General features: G+C 43.5%; 5 protein-coding genes across 6 annotated transcripts in view; all 5 read right to left on the bottom strand.

The window, feature by feature from the left end:
- Window positions 1-5770, bottom strand: part of LOC126562481 (cAMP-dependent protein kinase type I regulatory subunit) — a 55640-nt gene extending 49870 nt beyond the window's left edge. The window contains exon 1 of the mRNA XM_050218998.1: window positions 5606-5770. Coding sequence (XP_050074955.1) covers window positions 5606-5770 — 165 coding nt within the window. The remainder of the gene's footprint in view (window positions 1-5605) is intronic.
- The window catches only part of LOC126562266 (uncharacterized), a 472552-nt gene that overhangs the window by 62054 nt on the left and 388274 nt on the right, over window positions 1-22224 (bottom strand). The gene's annotated exons all lie outside the window — the stretch shown is intronic.
- Window positions 7505-8134, bottom strand: LOC126560828 (uncharacterized). Its single transcript, XM_050216777.1, has one exon. It carries the CDS (start codon window positions 8132-8134, stop codon window positions 7505-7507), a length of 630 nt encoding a protein of 209 aa, XP_050072734.1.
- Window positions 10500-15549, bottom strand: LOC126560827 (uncharacterized). Its single transcript, XM_050216776.1, has 4 exons — window positions 11782-15549; window positions 11027-11241; window positions 10594-10939; window positions 10500-10535 (listed from the first exon to the last, which is right to left on the bottom strand). Exons 1-4 carry the CDS (start codon window positions 15547-15549, stop codon window positions 10500-10502), a joined length of 4365 nt encoding a protein of 1454 aa, XP_050072733.1.
- Window positions 19178-20660, bottom strand: LOC126562360 (gustatory receptor for bitter taste 66a-like). The gene is made up of 3 exons (XM_050218834.1): window positions 19578-20660; window positions 19396-19494; window positions 19178-19282 (listed from the first exon to the last, which is right to left on the bottom strand). The coding sequence occupies exons 1-3, from the start codon at window positions 20658-20660 to the stop codon at window positions 19178-19180; spliced, it is 1287 nt and encodes a 428-aa protein (XP_050074791.1).

Raw genomic sequence — 22224 nt, 5'->3', positions numbered from 1 at the left:
ACGGGGTGCAGTGCAGAGTGAGAGTATCGAACATGATGTCGGAATCGTTCGAATCTCACAGGGGACGGACTCTCCTGTCTACTATTCAATATAGCCTCGGTAGGTGTCATACAAAGTGCGGGGCTAGACAACGATATCCGTGGCACGATTCTCTACCGGTCTCTTCAATTTCTTGGCTTCGCGGAAGACATTGAAATCGTTTGCAAGGCGACAGCGAAGGTGTGATGCGTACACCCGACTAAAACAGGAAGCAGCAAGAATTGGATTGATGATCAATGCGACGAAGGCGAAATACCTGCTTACCGGAGGCTCTGATCGTGATAGAGCCCGAGTGGGAAGCAGCGTGTTAGTTGCCGGCGACAACCTGGAGGTGGTAGATGAGTTCTGCTATCTTGGGACTGTCGTAATTTCGGATAACGATGTCAGCAGCGAAATCAGGAGACGCATTATTCAGGGGAATCGTGCCTACTACGGCTTTCACCATCTGCTGAGATCCAGAAGACTTTGAGCTCGCACTAAATGTGAGATACATCGCACACTGATTCGCCCAGTGGTCCTATATGGCCACGAGTCTTAGACCATCTGAGCAGAGGATGTAAACGCTCTTGGCGTGTTTGAGCGTCGCATCCTCCGGACCATCTTTGGCGGTGTGTTCGAGCATGGAGTGTGGAGGAGAAGGATGAACCACGAGCTTGCTAAGCTATACGGAGAACCGGACATCCTGACGGTGGCAAAGACCGGCAGGATATGATGGCTGGGGCATGTTATGAGGATGCCGGACTCATACTCCGCCAAGAAGGTATTCGCCAGCGACCCCCAGTTCGGCACGAGGCGTCGGGGAGCACAGCGAGTTTGTTGCCTGGATCAGGTGAAGGGTGACCTGTCGGAGATCGAGTGCCTATATGGATGGGAAGCTGCAGCAAGGGATCGAGTTTCCTAGAGATCTATCTTTGACCGGGCCATGTCACGACGACGTGCTCTTTAAAAGTGCAGGCCAACATGATCGCAATACCCGTGTCAGCTCTAACAGCTCTGACCGGACGGAATTTTCTTTCACAAAAACAAACTTCCATTCCTCTACGATAATCTAAGCGATAGGGTCAAAACATTCGTCAAGTCAGTGTTTTCTCCCGGTAAGCCAAATCGTCATGGTCGTTTGAGAGTTTCTTTTCACACGCTCGTTTTGACCAATAGACCTCCCCGTTTAGTTAAACAATTGCATGCTTTCAAAGCACAAAAATGTTTTACTACTATCTTCGCAAGTATTTCTCCACCGGTGGAGACAAACATTTCCTGCCATTTCTTGCCACCTACAGTGCAACCAAACGGGCACAATCAATCAATTCTAGCTCCTCCATCCGTGACGAAGTCCCACAGAACTGCAATCTTGATAGAGCTTCCAGACCGAGCCTCTGTACGTTTGATTACTTTGTGTGTATGTGTGTGTGTGTGTGTGTGTGTGTGTGTGTGTGTGTGTGTGTGTGTGTGTGTGTGTGTGTGTGTGTGTGTGTGTGTGTGTGTGTGTATGTGTTTGAGAATGAAAAGTGCATACTCTTGTTGAAATCGCTCCCGGGAGTCGAAGCAAGATGTGTTGATAAAGCAAAGATATTGGTTTCGAAGCGTACTTTTCGCCATATAAAAATACACAAGTCCATATAAAAACACAAAAGATGTGTCTATGTCCTGTCCGGCGAGGGTCAATTAAGCACGCTGCACCATGTTTTACGGGGTGAAGGAAAACAATTTAAATGGGCCATTCGCTTAAATACCTTCAATTTCGATCGGTAAGCTGTAGGGAGATAAATCCACTTTTTTGCAGCTAATTCACACATTTCGACCACCATACGCAACAATCGGATCGATTACGAATCGACAGCAGCAATCGATGGTGATAATCGTGCCAGAACTTCTGCTCTTCTTGCACCTTTCTTCCTCTCCACTCCAAATGCCACCATCCTCTCACTCGTGTCCACAATTACGATCGCATCAAACATCGCACTACGAACCCCGCGGGCACGGATCTCGAGGTTTTTGTTTCCCTCATTTTCTACTCATTTTTTTCTACATATTTGCATATTGTACAACCCCCTCCAGACTCCCGTGCTCAATCGCACAATTACATGCACAATCGTTGCGCGAGGGTAAACAGCGCTTCCTGCTGGGTGTTTGTTCGTTCTGTCCTCGATCGGTGGCGCTCGGTTGGTTTGTTGGGACGGTTGGGTGATGGGAGACGGTGATGGACACTGCACAACATGCTGTCGTTACTTGGCGACGTAATGTAGAAGGTCAACTACGACGGACAGACGACCGGTTGGGTAGGGTGGTTGTAAGTACATCAGACAAGAGCAGTCAGTAGCAGCATCATTCATCATCAAACTCACCGGACTTGATCGCCGTGAGATTTCAAAAACAAGGGGAAACTTGCGAACCCTCTCCAATGGGCCCCCCGAATGATAAATATTGCAATATAAAAAAAAAACAACGAAAAAGGCTAAACAAACAACCCAAACCTTCGTTTGTGTTTTCCAGTACCAACGTAGGTTTTGGTTTCGTTTATTGCATTACGCCCTAGTTTGAGATGGGTTGGATTGAGTTTTAAAAATTTGCAACAACTGTATTCTGATGTTTTTTAAGTGAGGTAAATACAATTCAGTTTCATTAATTTGTTTTACTTGTTACATTTAAAATACTTGTAACGATACTAGCAATCAAAATTGGACGTATATTCAAGTGTAACTCTTCTTTGAGACCAGAAAGGTCATGCCATGTTTGCTGCGGAAAACGATACCAAGTCCTGACGAGTTTAATACCTATCAAAAATGTTAAACTGGTGTATATTACCGTGCTATATATAGAGACATAATTCTTAAACTAGGCTGCTTTCCTAATGCATGGAAAATAGCTAAAATTATTGTCATACCCAAACCAGGCAAAGACCACAGCCTCCCGCAAAACTATCGACCCATTAGTCTACTGAGCTGTCTAGGAAAAATATTCGAAAAACTTATTGAATGCCGCTCTGCGCTCTGCACACAAACAACAATAACATAATTCCTCAAAGTCAATTTGATTACCGCCCATCGTTTTCTACCACTAATCAACTTCATAGACTCACAAAAAATGTCCTGCAAAACAGATGTAATCGAAAATCAACAGGTTTGGTCTCACTTGACACAGAGAAAGCCTTTGACTCTATTTGGCACCACGGTTTTATCTACAAACTCATCCAATTAAATTTCCCAAAGTACTTAAATAATATTATATTTTAATTTATTTCCAATCGGGAATATCAAATACATGTAGCAAGCTGTTCATCTAGTTCCTGCTCTCCCCCAGCTTGGGTCGCAAAAGGTAGTATACTGTCCCCAACACTCTTCAACATTTACACGTTCGAATATTCCTAAAATGAGCAATTGCAAACAATATCTCTACGCAGATGAAATAGCATTTTCCTCATGCTGCGAAAAATTCCAAAACGGTGATAAAATATTGTGAAATATGGAAGCTCGAATTGAACAGCGACGAATCCGAATTCTTCACCAGATTCACTGGCCCTCGCATGTTAGTTTGTAGGTGTTTAAAGATAGACCAAAACGAAATCCCCTGGTCTAACTCAGCTAAGTACTTAGGTCTCACTCTCGATAAAAGACTAACGTACAAACCAAATGTTGAACATTTAACTATCAAATGTGAAACATAGATTTAAAACTCTATACTGCTTCCTTAATAGAAAATCTGAACTGTATTTCAGTAGTAAGATATTATTGAACAAATAATTAATACGCCCAATCATTACTTACGCGTCTCCCGTATTGTCAGCTTGCACACTTACACACAAACTAAAACTGCAAAGATCGCAAAACAAATTGTTAAAGACTATTCTTAAAGTCCCCCTACTAAGAAATCCGGAGCTACGTGCGGAAGATGTACAGATAGATGACCGCAAATACGAAGTCCTCCAAAACTTCACCTTTCTCGGGTCAAAAGTCAGCATCGAAAACAGCATAGAGACGGAGTTGCGCGCTAGGATGCTGGCAGCCAACCGATCGTTCTACAGCCTGAGGAAACATTTTGCTTCAAAAAAAAAAACGGTCACGACGGTTGAAGCTGGGACTGTATCGTACCTTTACATCGTCCCAGTACTCACATACGCCTTTGAAACATGGACCCTATCCAAAACAGACGAAGCCCTCTTAGCCGCGTTCGAAAGGAAGATGCTCAGAAGGATTGTTAGGCCCGTATGTGTGGAAGGCTCGCCAGGGTCCGATGGACTGGCCATGTTATACGCATGGCACCGGAAGACCCAGCTCAGAAAGTCCTTTTAGGCCGTCTACACGGACAGAGGAGGCATGGTAGGCCCAGATTGAGGTGAGAGGATGGCGTGGAATCATCCGCCATCAAGACCGGGATAACGGATTGGCGGACGACGACGCGGGACCGTGAGCGGTTCCGGATTCTGCTGCGGCAGGCCAAGACCGCAGTCAGATTCAGTAGATTAGGAAGGTATAGGATAATACCAATAGCTCTAGTTTTTATTGTTTTCAAGGTTTTCAAGTAAAAAAATTATTTCCCTTAACAAAGAGTCTCAATAAATCGTAAAATGTACACCAGCCGAGCAGCTATCAAGCGAATATAACGATGAGGAGTGAAGCTGGCTTCGAACCCAGCAATTATAAGCTACCAAACCATTGTTGTATGAAAACAATTTAATAACGGAAATAAACTGAACTAAGCAACTAAAATAGGGACATAATTAATAAGATGAAGAACCAGCTATAAGAGTTTCTATCACTCCTTCGAACTTCGTCTGATATTCAGATATGGATAGCAGGATAGCAGAGAAATCGGATATCAAGAAGCCGAATTTAAAAAATGCATAAGTTGCATAAACTTTTTTCAACGCAAACCGCCTACTGATCTTACATGTTTTAAGGCAAATATTACTCGATTTATGCAACAGATATAATAATTACGTAAGTACAACATAATTTGTATTTAACAGTATCCAAAGCATCATTAAGAATGGAAGAGATAGTTATGTAAAGGTGGATTTCTGCAAATACTTGAACGTGAATACAATACTTGAACTTGGACGTGAATACATTGATGGAGCCCAAAACAGTCACATTAACTCGGCAGGAAAGTGGATGATCTGCACCGCAACAATATGTCAAAGGAGAGGCATTTCAGCGCATTCCTCGACGAATCGGATGCAAATAAAAAAAAACCAACACCAAAGAGCACGCCGTAAAGGATGTTTAAATATTGATCTTCATACTTGTTGTGCGAGAGAACAAGTTCTACATAGCCATAAAAAAAAGCGATGTCTTTGCTAAGCGCGTAGTCTTTAGAGGACAATATTGGCAAGCAATATTCCATCAGTAGTAAATGCTAATGAGTAAATGTTCGCTGATATCGGTCGGTTGGTGTACATGAAACTTAACCAAAGTGCAATTACAGCCCCCATCCGCCCATTATGTTCCTATTTCATCCAGAATCCGCCTTGCGAAACTCATCATCGATTTGCTCGTATCGAAGTATGCACCTAAATCAGCAGACATGCGAAATGGACCAACAAAAAAAGGTTTAATAAAATCCCACTTACCCGTTCCAGCTTCTGGAAGTACTGCCGCAGAAAAACGATCGGATTGTCGGGCCGGGACACGCACAGCTGCGCAATGCAGTCCTTCAGCAACCGCTGGATCCGGTGGGTCTGGATGTACGATTCACATTCCCGCAGGTGTTGCTCTTCCTCCTGTGCGTTCGACATGATGCGACGATGTGCGGGATGGGTTATGCGGTTAGAAGGTTTGTCTAGAGTGAAGAATAGCGCTGGTAGGGTCTTTTAATTCAGTCCGTGATCTGATTTCACCACAGACTGTACCACACGGCACGGCACACGCACACAGCACAATAATCTAATCGCACGCAAGAACGCGTCTAACCCGTAAGCCCACGCGTGTCCGTCCGGAAACCGATGACCGTCAACTGAACGCACAACGAAAGAGCCCTGGCGCACCTTCCGCGAAGGCGTCCGCGTGCTGCTGAAGAATAACGACGATAATAACGAGAATCTGCCGAAAAGCGGTATTCTGTTTTCTGTCGGAAGTACAGTATCTGAAGCACGTTCACCACCAACGCAATTGGCAAAATCTGTTCGAAGGTTGCTATGATGGGTTCGATTTGATCTCCCGCTGGCACCAGACAGCTGTTTGTGTTCGTAAGAGTTTACGATGGAGGATGCTGTTGCTGCTGTCGATTACGAACCGCACCTTTAGCTTACGAGCAACGAAGTCCAACGTCCAGTGAAGCAACTAAGCGCGACGAAATCACCGATTGTCCACAGTTGTTGACGTATCGATAATTACTTGGGTCTGAAAAATGAGGCCACTTGATACTGTGAGTGGGGCGAATATGCTTGCAAGAACAACTCTACTAACGCGTACACTGCAACGGCGCTAGTGACGACAGGTGTGTAAAAGCGCATGAAACCTTTCTGCACAGCAAACGTTTCGAAACGATAAAGATAAGCCAGACACAGATTCTTCACGAAGGAAAACAACAACTCCTGGTCCCGGGAGTGGTGTTACGGCTGTGCGCTGGTTGCTCGTCGTTCCTCCTACTCAGCTTGAAGAAGGCGCTACGTAGCACTTTCCCACGGATAATGATTCAGTTTCCAACACAACAACACACGCACCGTTTTCTAGGCGCACGGAATTGCTCTAACTACACTTTATCGGGGAGTTTGGATATATTAGCGTGGGGAATGTCTAGCTACAATATACAGCAAGACAGAAAACAATCGCACACGGTCGTACACACGGGATCGCAGCGAAGGGAGAACAAATGTTGTCTTTTTTCGCTTCTTTCGTATGTGTGCACTTTTTCACTGTTTGACAGCACGGTACTGCACCGCTGGGCGGTCACGTGGACATTCGCCATGAAATAAATATGACATTTCATCGTGGGCACATTTTCGATGATTTTTGCTTTCCAAAATAAAACAAACAGTTTTTAAATCATTATAAATAATAAAGAAAAAGATAGATTTAGAACAGAAAAAATATGCTTTTATTTGAGAACATACCTTTGCTTATAAGTCTGCGAAGGCTAGAGTCACTGCTCGGTTGTACGAATTTTGGTAATACGATTATTTAAAATTGTGTATGCGATTCGACTGTTGAATGTTATGATAGTTTTGGTCGCACGGCCAAAATCAGTCAAACCCCATACTAGATTGTACGACTAAAAACGTACAAAACAAGCGGTAACTCCAGCATAAAACATCTCGCTTTCTACACATTCAAAATGGCGATGTTTTGTAACGTGCACAAACATTTGTATGGTTCTTTCGATTTCCAATGCTCGTCCTGTGTTGCAACATAAACCTGCGTGTTTCAGGCGATTTACGAAAATAAACTGAAAAATTCAACCCCAAAGTTCATAGATACGTACGGTATCCAATAGAAAGATTATAATGACACACACAAGCTATTTTTTTATTTCACGGTCCATCTGATGGCTTGCTAACCTGAATACCAGCCTGAATTAACATTAGATCATGTTCGATTTCCTCCTTGCTTAGCATAACATTCTGTTTAAGAAACGTTTCAATGCTGAACGGCTCCGTTACAGGAATGGTGTCGTTTAGTCGCTGGCGCATTTGTCGAGTTCTCGTTTGCTGAGAAAAGCTCGCCTCACCTCCGGTTAGCCCCATCGCTTCAATATCAATCTCCTGTCTCAACTTTTTCTTTTTCTGTTCCAAATCGGCAATAAAACTGGCCAACATTTCCGCTTCCTTCTCAGCAAATTCTTGCTCGGCGGCAGCCTTCTCACGCAGACAGTCACGATGAACGCTGGCTAGCGCTGCATCCCGTTTAATCTCGTGCAGTACCAGCCGATCATTCAATTTTTTTTTAAGACGCTGCATAATTTTTAAATATTCCGGATGCTTGCGTTGTTTGGCCAGTTCTAACTGTCCCAGCAAATCTCGTTCCCGATAAAGCTGCTGTGCAAGCGATTCTCCATTGTGTGGATCAATGATTGAGGAACACATTTCACCTTCGCTCGCATCATCCGTCTGTTCATCACTACTGTTAGCGTCGTGTTCCATCTCGTTATGTTCGTCGTCCATCTCTGGAAATACGTTCTCGATATGATCAGTATACAGTGATGGTGGACGAAGGACTTTACAAATGGCAAGTGTATGATACTGGAAGTTTGAAGAAATGAAGAATCACATACTTACAAACAGCTTGCTTATACAATCGAAGTAGAAAGCGGAGCACTTTCGTTAATTTGGTATTTTTTAAATGTCAAACAAAATGTCAAATTTCAAATTTGTTGATATTGCATTGGCAAGAAACAGTTTTGAAGCAGGAAAGTGAAACTCATTAGCTATCGGACAATCGGTTTCAAATTTGTAAACTATAAGAAATTATAAGTCTGAAGAAAGCGTATACAATGGGCAAACACCAGGAATGGAGTAATCGAACCCAACCCCAACGCTGGTAGTCATCGTCTAACAAAGGGAGCATGTTGAACGAGCAATCGAACACGATACGTCCCGTTCCGGTTCGTTCTCATTAAAGCACACTGATGTGCTGAATATGAGAAGCACTAGAGGACAACATAATGGGGTCTCTTGCACTTTGAGTCAAGAGTGAACGATAATGCCGGAAGTACTGAGATCTTGTTCACAATTTTAGCGACTAAAACCATGAACGTACTTAGCTTCTTGGTTAAAAGATGTGGTCTACTTTCGATCGTTGTCTCTCGCATGTCCCTATAGTCGCCTTCGCTCTGAGGCTCACCATATTTAATATATATGGTTGCAAATCAATTTGGCGAAAGACAAACGTATCCTGAGAATGTCAACCGAATCTCACGCATATTAGTGCATGTCCCCAAGATACGACGGACGTTGATGCACCTTGATCTGTGAGTTTGCATAACGGATGTAAGGCAGGACCGAACCGAACCAAGTTTGCTTGATTTATGTGGTGATCTTGGGAAGTTTATGTGATATACAATTGTGATATTACCCAACTAGCATTGTTGAAACATCTTTTTATGAATGACATTGTTTCACGATTTTTACCCGTTTCTATGCGCTGAATGTCGTTGCTATCGTCGTTGGTTGTTTCACAGCCCATCTCTTTCTAACATTCTACTGCCCCTCTTCGCTCTCGCTCTTCTAGGACTTCTAGGACTAGGTCGTTTCCAGTTTGTGTATTTGGTGATTTTGATCAAAGGCAGCCAGCTTCATTGTAAAGTGAAAAAGTGTGAAGGTAAGTCGTACGGATATTTGAAGTCAATCAAAAAAATCGATTCGATTGAAAACAAAATTTTAAAAAATACTCAAATCTGGTTTTTTGTTGTATAATAGAAAAAAAAGATTATTCTACGCTTTTCAAATGTTTCAAATTGGTAGCTTCATTATATTAAATGTTATTGAAAAATAAAAAGGCAATACATACCACGGGTAGGTGGCCATTGAAATCATAGTTAAACAAGACGATAAATCGTTGTCCATACTAAATTATGCTAAAAATAACGCTAGAAATACGTAAACTTTTGTTTTATTTAACATAAACCATTAATTATTAATTTATTAATTTATTTTCACCCTGGTTACCTTTTGTTCGAAAAATTCACTCGAACCTCTATCATATAAATCAGGAAATCCCAAATCAGTAAGAGAAACCAAAAATAAAGTACCACATGCGAAAAAATCGCAGGATGAGAACGAAATTATATGGACACGCCGCAAAAAAAAAACATAAGAAAGTGTCAAAAATTGCTGGGATGGATGATACTCTGTATTTTATTTCATTTATACATACATACTACATGGTAGTTACTGATAGTTACTGATACGGGTACTTAGTTGTAATGTAGCTGATTGTAATGTTACTCTCCGTAAATGCCTTTTGTGAAGTAAGTATTTTTGCCTTGATCCTATTTACATTAGTAATTTCTTGTGGATGTTGTAAAAGGGTTAATGTAAGATTGGTTTAATTTTGAGAGAAGTGAGTTGTGTTTGTGCTAAAAGGTTTAATAGTATTCTTTATTTTCCACCTAAAAAACCCCGTTTAATGCTGAGGTTTAGCACACTATAGCCACCAACTTAACAGGATTTGATTTTATTTATCAACTTTTGCAGACTCTTTGAGAAAACTGTTGCGAGGAGACTCAAACACATAGATTATTACAAATGTTTATTTAGCTAACATTAGTTTCTATCCTCAATATTTCATTTCAAACCTAATTTTATAAACTCCTGAAAATTACACCACAACTAATTGAATCAAGAAGTCTATTTTGTATGACAAACCCAAAATTTAAGGATACACGTAAGACCGTAAAGTCTTGAGGTGGTTAGCTCTGGTGCTAAACAATCGGTATCTGTTTACGGATGGAGAAAAAGGCTGCTCTCCATAAGTTATCATCCCCTGCATATTTATAGTAGATCCGAAGTTCAGACAGACCTAAAAAGCTTAACAAACGATCTTCTTTGTGTTTGGATAACATCTCTGTAAGTAAATCGATCAAAAACATTTTTTTATCTTCTACACAATCATTAGCATGAACCAGTGCAAGTGCCACTTGATAACGATGGTGGGCAATTGCGATATCAAAAATGCTCTCGCCCGTTGCTTCAAAGGGTGCGAAACTGCTCAGACACAATGTTTGATGAAGGTACGAAAATGTGTTGGCCGTACGATATTGAGCTCTAAGGAATAAAAGCTTCTTACATACATTGGTAAGCTTGTTTATCTGCATTAGGCCGAAGCCTCTGGCGATTAAACACGGCAGCAGGTACACGCAACCCTCCTCTAGTACGATGTGAAGCAAATTTCTTCCATCCACATCGACACTGTGTAGATCGAGCGTCTTGTCGAGAAGATATTGGAACGCTGGTAAGGATTTCGCGTGACTTGTGCAATAGAAGCATGTCAATAATTTTAAAAGCTTCATAATTAATGCGTTGGTAACGTTCATGCTCGTTTTCTGTACGATGTACCTTGTCATCGGTAAGCTGCCGACGTTTATCACATATGCTAAAAAACATTCCAAATCAAATTCATCGTCGTCGTTGAATCGTTTCCATTGATCACCGCATTCCAACCACTTGAGACAGCAATGTTTAACAAACGGGATGTTGACTGTCATGTGCAACGTTTCATCGTGCTCGTCCAGAATTTCTTCTCGATCGATAGTATCCTCTTCGTGGCTACACTGAATCTCGTGCCGGGCACACAACTCGTGAAAGATCACTTTAAAAACATTCTCTTGATGAAGGTCAACTGCGGCTTTAGCACAACCGACTAGTACCTTGCTGTCTTCAATCCGGCACAGGAGTGAGCGATTGTGTTCAACAAGGTAAACTGCTGAACGGTAAGCTTTTTTGTCAATGGCCAGTTGAAACAATCGATCGACGATGCAGCTGTCCAAAGTGTTCACCCTTCTACCCGATTGTATAATTAGCTGTTTGAGGATCAAAAGTTTCGAATTTGCAACACAAAATTCCAACATCGTCATCCCGTTCAGTGTTGGCATGGGCGCATCCGCATAGACATCGAAATTTCGCACTCGCAGCATATAATTTACCACACGTGCAGCTAGTCGATTGGCTGTGTCCGAATCGCGTCCATATCTTTCTAAGTAGTCCACATACTTAATCAACTGCTTCCATAGTTCAATCGCGTCGTTAGCACACAGCTGCCGAAACAAGTTGTCCTCATTAACGGTTCCTCCCTTTCTTAAGATATTGCATACCCATTGATCGTCATCCAGCACAAAAGCATAATCTAAAGCACTCCATCCCAATAGTGCATCAGGTGTATCGATAAGCTCAAGGGATGTCGCTTGCAGTACGGTTTCATTGTCCACGTATGGGCCCAAATGCAGCGGTATTCGGCCACCTGCGTCTTTGTTGCCAACGGCATCAGGATTAACTCTCACTATTTTTACAACCTCTATATTGAAGCGATTAATCAGCGCCCAGTGTATATCGCAACCACTTCGTTCTCGTACAAGCATCAGGTCCAAAAAGTAGCGCGTTTTCGCAAAGCTGGACGACCAGATCGTGGAGGATTGGAATATCTCTTCCTCCCTAAAGCGTGACCTATTTTTGAACAACCAAACGGCAGTAAAATATTCGGCAAATATTCGATGCAAAAATTGGGGCACACCATCCTGTACTTGCAGAATGAGTCCCACCTTTTGATCGCCAGCGATTACTTTCTGCATCCGATCGTCGGCACGCTGTCGTTCCTTGCCAGACAATAGTTTCTTTCTCGCGCTATCATCGAACATAACGTACATGGCCATCAGGGTGTGGTCTTTTTTCGCTTTCCGGTTTAATACAGCTGCGTTCGTCCTGGCTGCTGGCGTCTTGCTGGCCGAATCGGTTGTACCGGTTTTTTCGATGTTCGAAATTTCCAGCTTTTTGTCAACGAAACGTTCAACCAGCTGAAATAGTGCGAGCTTTGCGTGCTGAAATATATTAACTGTGATCGTGTGCGATTGTTCGCTAACTCGCTCCCTGATGTCGGGTAGTAGCACGATTTGCACCATGTACAGCAATAGAGGCACTGTTACAATGTCAGACATCAGATAATACAGGCTCGCATACAGCTTACGCAATATGCTCAGGTGGTCATCGTAGTACTTGTAACCTTCCAAATTACGAAGTAGAAAATTGTGAAAGGAAAGTATGATATTATATTTTGATAATGGTGCTAGCTTATATAGATGGCATTCGTTAAAGGTTTGCTTCAAATCCGTCGCAAACCCGTACGGCCGAGTAGACAAATACAGCGATCGTACGCCGTAAAGCTGGACAAAGCATGCAAAGCAGCTCAGCACCACCTCCTTGTAGTGTGGGGCAATTTCGTCGAATCCATCAAGAATCAACACCATCTTCTGTTCGTTAAACTTCACCTCGAACAGGCGCAACTCGATCAGCTCTTCGGGCGACAGTTCGGTCCCTGCCATTGCTTGAGTATCCAACGCTATAGGACCTTTGTCAGTAACTGTCAACCGTGTCGCACAACGATCGGCTTCCTTCCTTTGTACATCAGTCTCCTTCACCGTACGCTTGTTGACGCTCGGTACAAACAGTGCCAGATGAACGTAGCGATACAGCAAGCGCAAGATTGCCGTATTGTTCAATTTATGTGGATTTGGTCCATTTTGCAACCGTTCGAAATCGGTCGAGAATTCTAGCGCGATAAACTTGATAACGTACAGCTCAGGTTCGCTCGACGTCAAACGCGAAGCAAGCCAGGTCAGGTAAGTTGTTTTACCGTGTCCTGCATCGTTAAGGAACACGCACACCTTATTTTTATTCTCGCCAGTCTGGAAATTGGGTGGATCCGGCTCCTGAATGTTCGAGGCCAGAGCGCGATCTATTTCTGAAGCATGGGATGACAAAATGTAGTCAGTTTTTTTCCACTCTATTTTCTGCTCGTATGGCACAATCTGGCGATGAATGTACCAACGTTTAATTTTCTTATAATTGTTCGCATTTGAATTGTGACCTCGAACCAAACTCGAACGATCTTTACACAGCTCTAATACCGTAAACAGAAAGTGTAAATCATCTTTTTCATGTACCATTCGGCGCAGGGACGTAACAGTTCCGAACATCACGTATTCGGGTTGCTGGAAAAGTTCATCTAAAGATCGAGGTGTAAGATCTTCCACGTAAAAACGCATAAAATTACCATCCGCATGTGCACCGCTGCCTGTCGACTGCTCTAAAACGACGATCTTTAGGCGATAGTGTTTCGCCAATTTGTTCATCTCTCCTTTAAACCCTTGATCGTGCTTCCCTAGAATCGTTATCAATTTAATGGTAGCATGATTCAACTCCTTAAGATATTCCAGCAATTCTCGAAGCCTTCTCTTCACATCTTGTGCATCGGAGTACTTTGTGCTGTCAACAAACACTGTTTTATATTTCAACGGCGCTAGCATTTGAATAAGTATACGAGAGCTAACTATCAAGCCAAGCGACGTGTTAAACTCGAAAGCCTCATATTTAGACATATCCGCAAGAAATGCGTACAGCGTGGTATTTTCAAAGCGCTCCAACCTTACTTCAATGTGTCCCTGTTTCGCAAGTAAAGACTTTACACAGTCTTCTGAGGAAGTTATCAAATTATGTATGATCTGCTCGTGTTCTAGCTTGGCGAAGCATTCTGTAACAAATGGCAGATCAAACTGAAACGGGCTTTTGCTCTTCATTGCATCCAACAGCATGCCCTGAAACTTTTCGAACGCTAATCCGGGCTCAACACTACAGCACTGTGACAACAGGGCCAACGCTTGCGTGCGAAGATCTTCCTCACTCAATGAATTACACACCAGTAAAAACTTGCCATAGAACTCGAGCACTTTCTTCGCAAACCTTTCCGATATTGCCTCCTCACCGACCGCCTTGTTGTTGCTAACAGACGTAAACTGATCCCTGTCGAATTTAATTTCCGCCTGATGTGGCAGGATATTGTTAGTTTTTAGCTGTTTGTCTTTGCGACATAGATTGTTATATTCGACTTTAAATGCCTTATAAAACATTGCCGTGGATTTCTGCTTGGCATTGGAAAAGTCTTGTTTGAACCTAAAAGTGCTTACAGAAGGATTGCTGGTTTCCTGTTTCAATGGCTCTATACATTCAATTATCAACCCAGCGAAGGTGTGAACCAGTGCGTTATTCAAATCGATCACCTGTTCTTCAACGACAGCTTCAGCGAATGCCTTTCCTAGTTTAGCTAGACATGCGTCTTTCAGCGGGTCGATCAGCCTTATAAATGGGTTGTTTGGCAGTTTCCGTTCGTCCGTCGGTTGACCTGGTTGGTGTGGTTTTTCGCTTACCTCACACACGATCTGATAACAGGTCGCTCCAATATCTGCACAGAATTGGAACGATTCTTCCTGCTGTGGGTTCACTTTGCTAAAATGGCACTCCAGTTCATTGTAGAGTGGTGCGTTAGTGCACAGCACATACCTCGCATCGTTCGGAAGATTCTCGTCGATCTCCAGAAACGACATAAAGTACATTGGGATCGAATAAGTGGCATTGGAATTGACCACAGCGCACAGAGCTTGTTCTTTTATGGTGTAACCTCCGCTCTGTTTCGACTGTTCCCTGGTACCATTTTGTTCCGACGCTTCACCAGCACGGGCAGGCTTCTGTTTGTGTTTCGCTTGGATGAACAAAGAACCGGTAGCCGGTAATAATCGTGACGATGAGTAGTGGTACAGTATGTCGTCAAATTTGCCGGCCTGCGACACTTCCAGTGCGATCATAAAGAAGAAATCGGGATCCAGTTGGTGCATTCGGTACGCGCGCAATATAATCAGCAGTGCCACCCGGAGATGATACGAGTCGCCATGAATAGTGGATCGTCCTTTGTTGGATTTTCTTATGACGTCTTGAATTTTGCTGTACGTTGTAGACATGGCGATTTCGTTAGCGCTTGAAACGTTGGTTGTAGGCATATTTTCACGACCGGTAAGATGGTTGATTGTAGTGTTCATTTTGCTTCTGTAAGGCACATGAATGAAGTGAAAAAAATTAGAACAATTTGCATAATACATTTGAAACGTAGTTAGTAGAAAATGGTAACCCACCAGTTTAAGGGGCATTGCAGTTAAATGCGTACAATGGGCATTGGCATGCATGCGATGTATGATCTCTGCTGGATCTACTATAACATTAGTGCCTATGATGATAGTCGTTCGCTCAACAGCCAACGGAGTTTGGACAGCAGCTGCGTCAATAAAAATTAATCTAAATTATTCTTCTCCTTTTTCATGGCTTAACTTCTTCTAAGGTCAATCCAGCCATCCTAATACCATTTAGCTGGGTAGTCTATCCTCACTACGGGATAACGATCCGTATGTAAAGTTCTTTTGGGCCGTCTACAAGGTGAGAGAAGGCGTGGTTGAAATAAAATGATGGCGTTGATGCGTCAACCAGCACGGAAGGCATAATATACTGCTCAGACCACAACGTTGGGAACATGAGCAGTATCGAGGATTGTTGCGGTAGGCCAAGGCTTTGAGACTGTTGTGGCGGATGATAAGAAAATTAGTATTCTGTTTCGTTTCGTCTGTGCGAAGAAAGTCATTTAATAACACAAACTCGACACGTTCAGTGGACCCGACAGTTTACTTTCCCATTGACCCGCGTCTTTCCGACCCTACCAACGATGCTGGTTTAATAGGAATCACTGCTGATTTGAAAGGGGACACCAACGGCCCAGGAAACACAAATACTCTTTCGAAGCTTCCAATACTTTTAAACAAAATACAACTATATAATTTGTTCTTTGGAGCAAATAGATACGTTTCGTAGTAATATGTGCAAATACGCTTGCATGGTAAACTCGCTGTGATAATTTGTCATCACAGCAAAAAATATCCCTAACTCGCCGATAATTTTACATCGACGGAAACACTGTATCTCTTTGCCGAAGGTTCTGATTTCGCTCCACTCCGCGTGGGTCGGGAAAGCACTTTGATAAGACAAGAAAAGAATAATGCGTCTAATAAAATGTTGACTAATCGAACTCGAAACGATACGTTTTTGAGTGGAGATACTGCACTCCACTAGAATTTCACTTATCTAGAATTTCACTTATCTAGAATTTCTGGAATAATCGAGGACATTTTACGTTCGATAATTTCAACTTCCAAAAACTGGCAGCACCTTTTTCGTTGCTTAAAAACACCAGGTCATACCGACGATATAATGACTTTTTTGACTCTTACCACGTAGTTGGATAGCCAGCCCTCTCTCAGTCCCTATGAGTGGCAGCAAAAATATTATCCATAAGTTCCCGAGAACGAACGCTAATATCAGTCCTTAGTCTCGGTGACGCTAGCTCGAAATATCGTTCCTAAGTTCCAATGAAGATAGCTCCGAAAATCGTACCCAGTGCCAGCAGCTAAAACAAAACCTTTATACTAAAAAAAAGGTGGAGATCCCCTACTGAAAGTCTTACGACACTGGAAATCGATTACTGCCACTGCCTGATCAAGCGTAAAAGCTTGATGCGTTCAAATACAATTCGCACCTCCGTAGTAAAGATTGACTGTCCAGCTATGAGGTATCTATAAGTCTAATAAGCCATTCGATGGCCGGGCGTAAACTAGTAGGTCATTAATCCAAGAAGAATCACGAAATAGTGGTTAAATAATTTGTCTGACTCGAAAGAATTTGAAGCGCTCGTCGTCCCAGTTGCGGTTACAAGGATCCACTGGTAGGACTTCTTCTTTGGTGTATACAACCTCAAGAGGGCTTGGTTTGCAATAACTGATTTCCTACAACTCACGTACAACAGTCCCGACCGCAAATCGGTACCCGTCTTTATCATAACCGGTAGAAACTTATCATGGTTAATCCGAAGCTCATCCATATCCCCTATATTGACAAAAATGTGACTATCACTTACCATGGTTTCTGGCTGCAGCATTAGCGATACGTACGCGCTTGTTGATTGTTATGCTTTACTGCAATCTTTCATTGGCGGCCCGATAATATATTTATACCACGATTATGCTGATATCACATCAAACGAAACCTCACGAATCGTAGCCTCATCAGCACCGTCAGCACTTCAATGTAGGTGCATGCCACAGAAATATTTACTTATACCAGCATTTTCTTATCTCAACAGCTGTACACGGTCTAAAGACGAACCCCAAACCACACACAACAGCTGTTCACTTCAAGTTATCGCTTTCGTTTGCGTACACTTCTGGACAATCGCAAGCAATCGACCTGCAATGGGTTGCCAATTCTGATAAACTCTGAGCGGTGAACCATTCCCTACGGAACGACTAGCAGGACTAACCAACTAACCGCGTGTTTGCGAAACGTCGACGGGCAAGATTAAACGAACCCGCTAGCTGTCTCTTGAACTTAATCGTTGGTCGAATGATTCTTGTCTCGCTCTTATGAGCATGGCTGCCGAATAAAAACCGAATGAAAATGTTTAATCGGTTTGCGTGAGTAGATTCTTTCGGTTAATTTAGAATTTTGTTAAACGCAATATGTGGCGTTATGTTAGGGGCGGCCCGGTGGTGTAGCAGCAGGACCGGGTGTTCAAATGACAGGACCGGGGTTCAAATCCCATCGGGACCGTCCCCCGTAGTGAGGACTGACTAACCAACTACGTGGTATCGGCAGTCTAGAAAGTCATTTCGATGGCCCGAAAGACTTTAGAGGTCGTTAAGCCAAGAAGAAGATGTGGCGTTATGATCTGCCTTAACTGTATTATAACCATCTTTTTAAGGAGGATAAGGAACGAAGAAACCTTATCGTTGATAAAGTTGCCTACACCTTCTTGGATTCAAGTCTCTGGCCGTACTTGAGTTCTGATCCCCTGCTTGGATCCTGAACATCTTCAATAGATACCTTATGCTAGGATACGGTTATCCGAAGGTTATCCCTATCAGGAATCCTATCGGGAATGTTTGAGAACAATCCTGACAAGAGATAAACTGAACGAAACACGTTTGTGTCTTTCGTTAAGCTGGGGTTCTTGCAAATCAGCTCTCGGGATCAGAGCAGGGGTGCTATTTTTCGTCTTGGCTTGATGACCTATTTGGTCGCACCGGTCACACAATGGCTCACGAGACTTGCTGATGCCACGTAGTTAAATTGTCAGTTCTCACTACGGAGGAACGGTCCGGATGTGATGTGAACACCAGTCCTGCCGTGTGAATGGCCTCTGTTCTCTCTTTACCTAGTCTATCCTCTAACGCATCAAGTTATATACAGATTTTAGTAAGAAGTTCGGCCAGAGCAAGTCTAAAGGCTTGACTTAACATAAAATTCATTCCGGGGTGTTTTGTTTATTTTATTGAGACTTTGGATCTTTGAGGCCTATCTTTCCGGAGTGTGGATAAACCTTTCAAACGCTTCTCGCACTCGATTACGTCGACCACTCTACTTTCTCAAGAAATTTGAGGATGGTTTAGTCGAAGCGTTCGAAGTTTATGAAGGATTTTAGTTGACTCCAGATCCGATGATACTGTAAGAGCATTGAAGCATCGACACCACATTAGGGAGTGTTTTTATTACTTGAGCCCAACTAGAAACAAAATATCAGAACCAAAATTCAGACTAACAGCAACCACCAGCAACGTACAGTGTAGCTTAAATCTGGAATCGAGACACAAACGTTGACTTTTTCACCTCATCCGCGTAAAGAATGTAGAACTGTATGTAGATTACCAAGTACGTCGTGATTGCCCCAATCATCTGCGTTCCATGAGCAAAAAAAAAGGAAAAAAGGAGGGAAAGCGTTAACAGTCCTACGCAATTACGAAACCAACCAGGGTGTACCGAGGCTTTCCCACAGCCCCACAACCTACCCCACATAGCATGTTGCAATTGATCTGGAAAAAGCCCATCGCTGAGAACTTGAACACCTTGTTCGGTGCTTGAAATGGCATGGTAAGCTTGATGACTTCCTAACGAGATAATGATTGGGATGGAACAAAAAAAAACGGGAGATTAAGGCCTTTATGCACCTTTCTCTGGGGTTCTTTCTTACCTCCGAGGATAGATGACGTGATCCGCGCAGCTGCAAGTCCGCCAACAGATCGTTCGCTTGCTTCGTTTTGTTGGAAATCTTCTCACAGAGCAGCACAATCGTTAGCAGCACCCCGAGATTGATCGAAATCGTATTGAGGCACACCATCAGCGACCAGATCGTGAACCCATTCTCACCCGTAAACCAGTACAGAATGGTGTAGCTGTAGTACAGCTGTATTGTCGTTACGATAAAAATCGAAGTGAAGGTAAGCAGAAACAACAGCCCAAAGTAACGATCGAGCATCTTGCAGATGTCGTACAGATCGTTGTACCGATACAAGAGTTTCGGTAGCTTCAGCGATGATGCATCGTCCATCCCGCAACCATGTACCTCGATCACGTGCAGGCTCAACTTTTTCGGATCATTCGTCGATCCGGTCACGGTTAGCCGGCCCGTGTTGTGCTCGTACGGTTTTCTGCCCGCAACCGGATGCTGTTCCTCCTCTAGCAAACGGTTCAGCATCCGGAACCGCCCGTTAATGTACAGCAGCAGCAGTATGGACTGCGTCACAGCGATCACGTTCACAAACTGTGGCAGTATCGTTATGATCCAATAGTCCACCCGGATCGAACCGCGAAACACTGTCACGTAACAGTCGAACCCGGTCGCCATCAGCAGCACACCGACCGTGCCCAAAACGATACCAACGTTCCACCGTACCATCCGACGAAAGTTGCTACCGAGCGAATCCTTCTGCAGATCAAGTTCCAGCTTGCGCAAAGCACGCGTAACTTCGGCAAAGTTGCGCAATCGAAAGGCGGGCATTAGCAGGATCGCCGTCAGCATGATCGCGTTCGTAATGAGCTGAAAGTAGTTGGAGATGCGCGAGATCCGATCGTTCGCATGGTTGCTGGTAGCGATTGAGGACACCATCGCAGTCCAATAGAGCGTGACGAAACCACCGACCGCACAGCAGAACGGTTTTGACAGCCGAACGCGGTTCGTGTTGAGTTCGAACGGTGCCAAACCGATCAGCCGGTAAAACTTTACATTCATCTCGATGAGCGAGATGATCGAGTTGATGGACACCTTGTTCTTCATGGTTAAGGGAGGCACGCTAGCTTCACTAGTCACACTACGCGGGATAAATGATACGACGCTGGATAGGGATTTCCCTTTTATAGTGGGACATCTAGCGACCAGCGGTCAGGACCAGTTGCGTAACAAGCTGACGAACGCTGAGAATAAAAGCAACGTGTGCTTAACTAATGCACATTACTGGTAATCCATTATTCAAGTCGGAATTGTTTTTGACTATGACGATTGAGCCTGGTGAACGGTAGAACGTTTCGAAGAGTTCTCGTCGATTTCCGATCAAGCACCACATATTTCTACATGGTGGTACATCAAGCACCAATTCTAGGACGAACAGAGGAGCTAGATACTCTGGAACAGCTTTGATAGGACGATGTGGTCCTCACAATTGGTGTTCCAAAAGACGCGCAGATCATCGGGTGCCACGTGTTTGATTAGTAGTTTACAAAAAGGTCGTCCGACACCGCAAAAAGGCATCTAAACCGTCCCCCCGTAGTGAGGACTGACTATTGAACTATGTGGTATCGGCAAGTCTAGTAAGCCATTCGCTGGGCGGTGTGAACTTACTGTTGTTAAGCCAAGAAGAATAAAGTATTATTAGTAGTGATTCTACATGCCGCACTTTGGGTGTCCATCCATAGCAATTTGTCATGCAAATCTTTTATGAGAACCCTGTGGCTCATTCGTAGAATTTGTAAAGGCTGCAATGATGTCAATTGTCTTAAATGTTTGTATTTTAGTCTGCGTGTTGGAACATGCGTGTGCGGTTTGGAACCCCGCGTCTTCCTCATGGACTCCGACAATTGAGCAAATTCAGCCACTTCTTCCTACGCCTATCGGTGCCTAATCCTGCGTTTAGACACGCTAGACATATGTTGCTAGCCTTATTTTGAGGAAACACGCTAACGCTCCTGATTTCTTATCCTTGGTTTCTTTTTATGCCCCTTCCCGCCACCTTAGAATCTGTGACATATCAGTATAGACATAACGAGCATTTCATCTCCTTCTTTACTTATTTCGAACTTCTCCCTCTTTATATATAGTTTTCTGAGCTTAGCCTGCAGGCCGACCACTCGAATAATCATGAAATGAAAAAGGAGTCGGAAGTGAAGGTCCATGTCCAAGTCATCAAGGTTTATGAAGGTTTCGTGTCAGACCATTGAGAGTGCCCTCGTAGCATCTGTGGCCACTTCCATTATATTCTACGCGTTTTTAGTGTGACCGGTCGATTCTGGCAGGACATTTCCCGTATTGGTCGATGGAAAACATTAAAAGCTCGCTTGACACCTTATACAGATGCTCTCGTGGCGTAATACATGTAAGTTTTCAATGCCTGTTAGTTTGCGCAGAAACCACAAACTAACTGATGGCACTAGAAGGCGACGATTCCGTCACTGTGCATATATGTTCGGCAGTCCGATCCGTTGGAACACGCTCAAGTACAGCAGAAATGGGAGCAGTATAAGGACTGTGGCGGTAGCGATTCCATCACTCGCAACGGAAATGGATCAAGACCAGATACCACAAGATCTGCCCCGCAACGATCAATGGTCCCCCCACTGACTTGCAA

The sequence above is a fragment of the Anopheles maculipalpis genome, chromosome 3RL (genome assembly GCF_943734695.1).
Source record: "Anopheles maculipalpis chromosome 3RL, idAnoMacuDA_375_x, whole genome shotgun sequence".
Taxonomy (NCBI): Eukaryota; Metazoa; Arthropoda; class Insecta; order Diptera; family Culicidae; genus Anopheles; species Anopheles maculipalpis.
Note: the sequence above shows the minus strand (reverse complement) of the source record. Positions and strands in the feature narration are given on the sequence as shown.

Excerpts from the sequence above, each read along its gene's own strand:
- LOC126560828 (XM_050216777.1), bottom strand. The coding sequence starts at position 8,134 with ATGGACGACGAACATAACGAGATGGAACACGACGCTAACAGTAGTGAT.
- LOC126560827 (XM_050216776.1), bottom strand. The coding sequence starts at position 15,549 with ATGAACACTACAATCAACCATCTTACCGGTCGTGAAAATATGCCTACA. Across the intron at positions 10,940-11,026 it reads GGCAGCTTACCGATGACAAG|TCACGCGAAATCCTTACCAG; the intron begins GTACATCGTACA and ends CTATTGCACAAG. Across the intron at positions 10,536-10,593 it reads ATCAAGTGGCACTTGCACTG|AGATGTTATCCAAACACAAA; the intron begins GTTCATGCTAAT and ends ATTTACTTACAG.
- LOC126562360 (XM_050218834.1), bottom strand. The coding sequence starts at position 20,660 with ATGAAGAACAAGGTGTCCATCAACTCGATCATCTCGCTCATCGAGATG. Across the intron at positions 19,495-19,577 it reads CACGTCATCTATCCTCGGAG|GAAGTCATCAAGCTTACCAT; the intron begins GTAAGAAAGAAC and ends TTATCTCGTTAG. Across the intron at positions 19,283-19,395 it reads ATTGCAACATGCTATGTGGG|ATGATTGGGGCAATCACGAC; the intron begins GTAGGTTGTGGG and ends CATGGAACGCAG.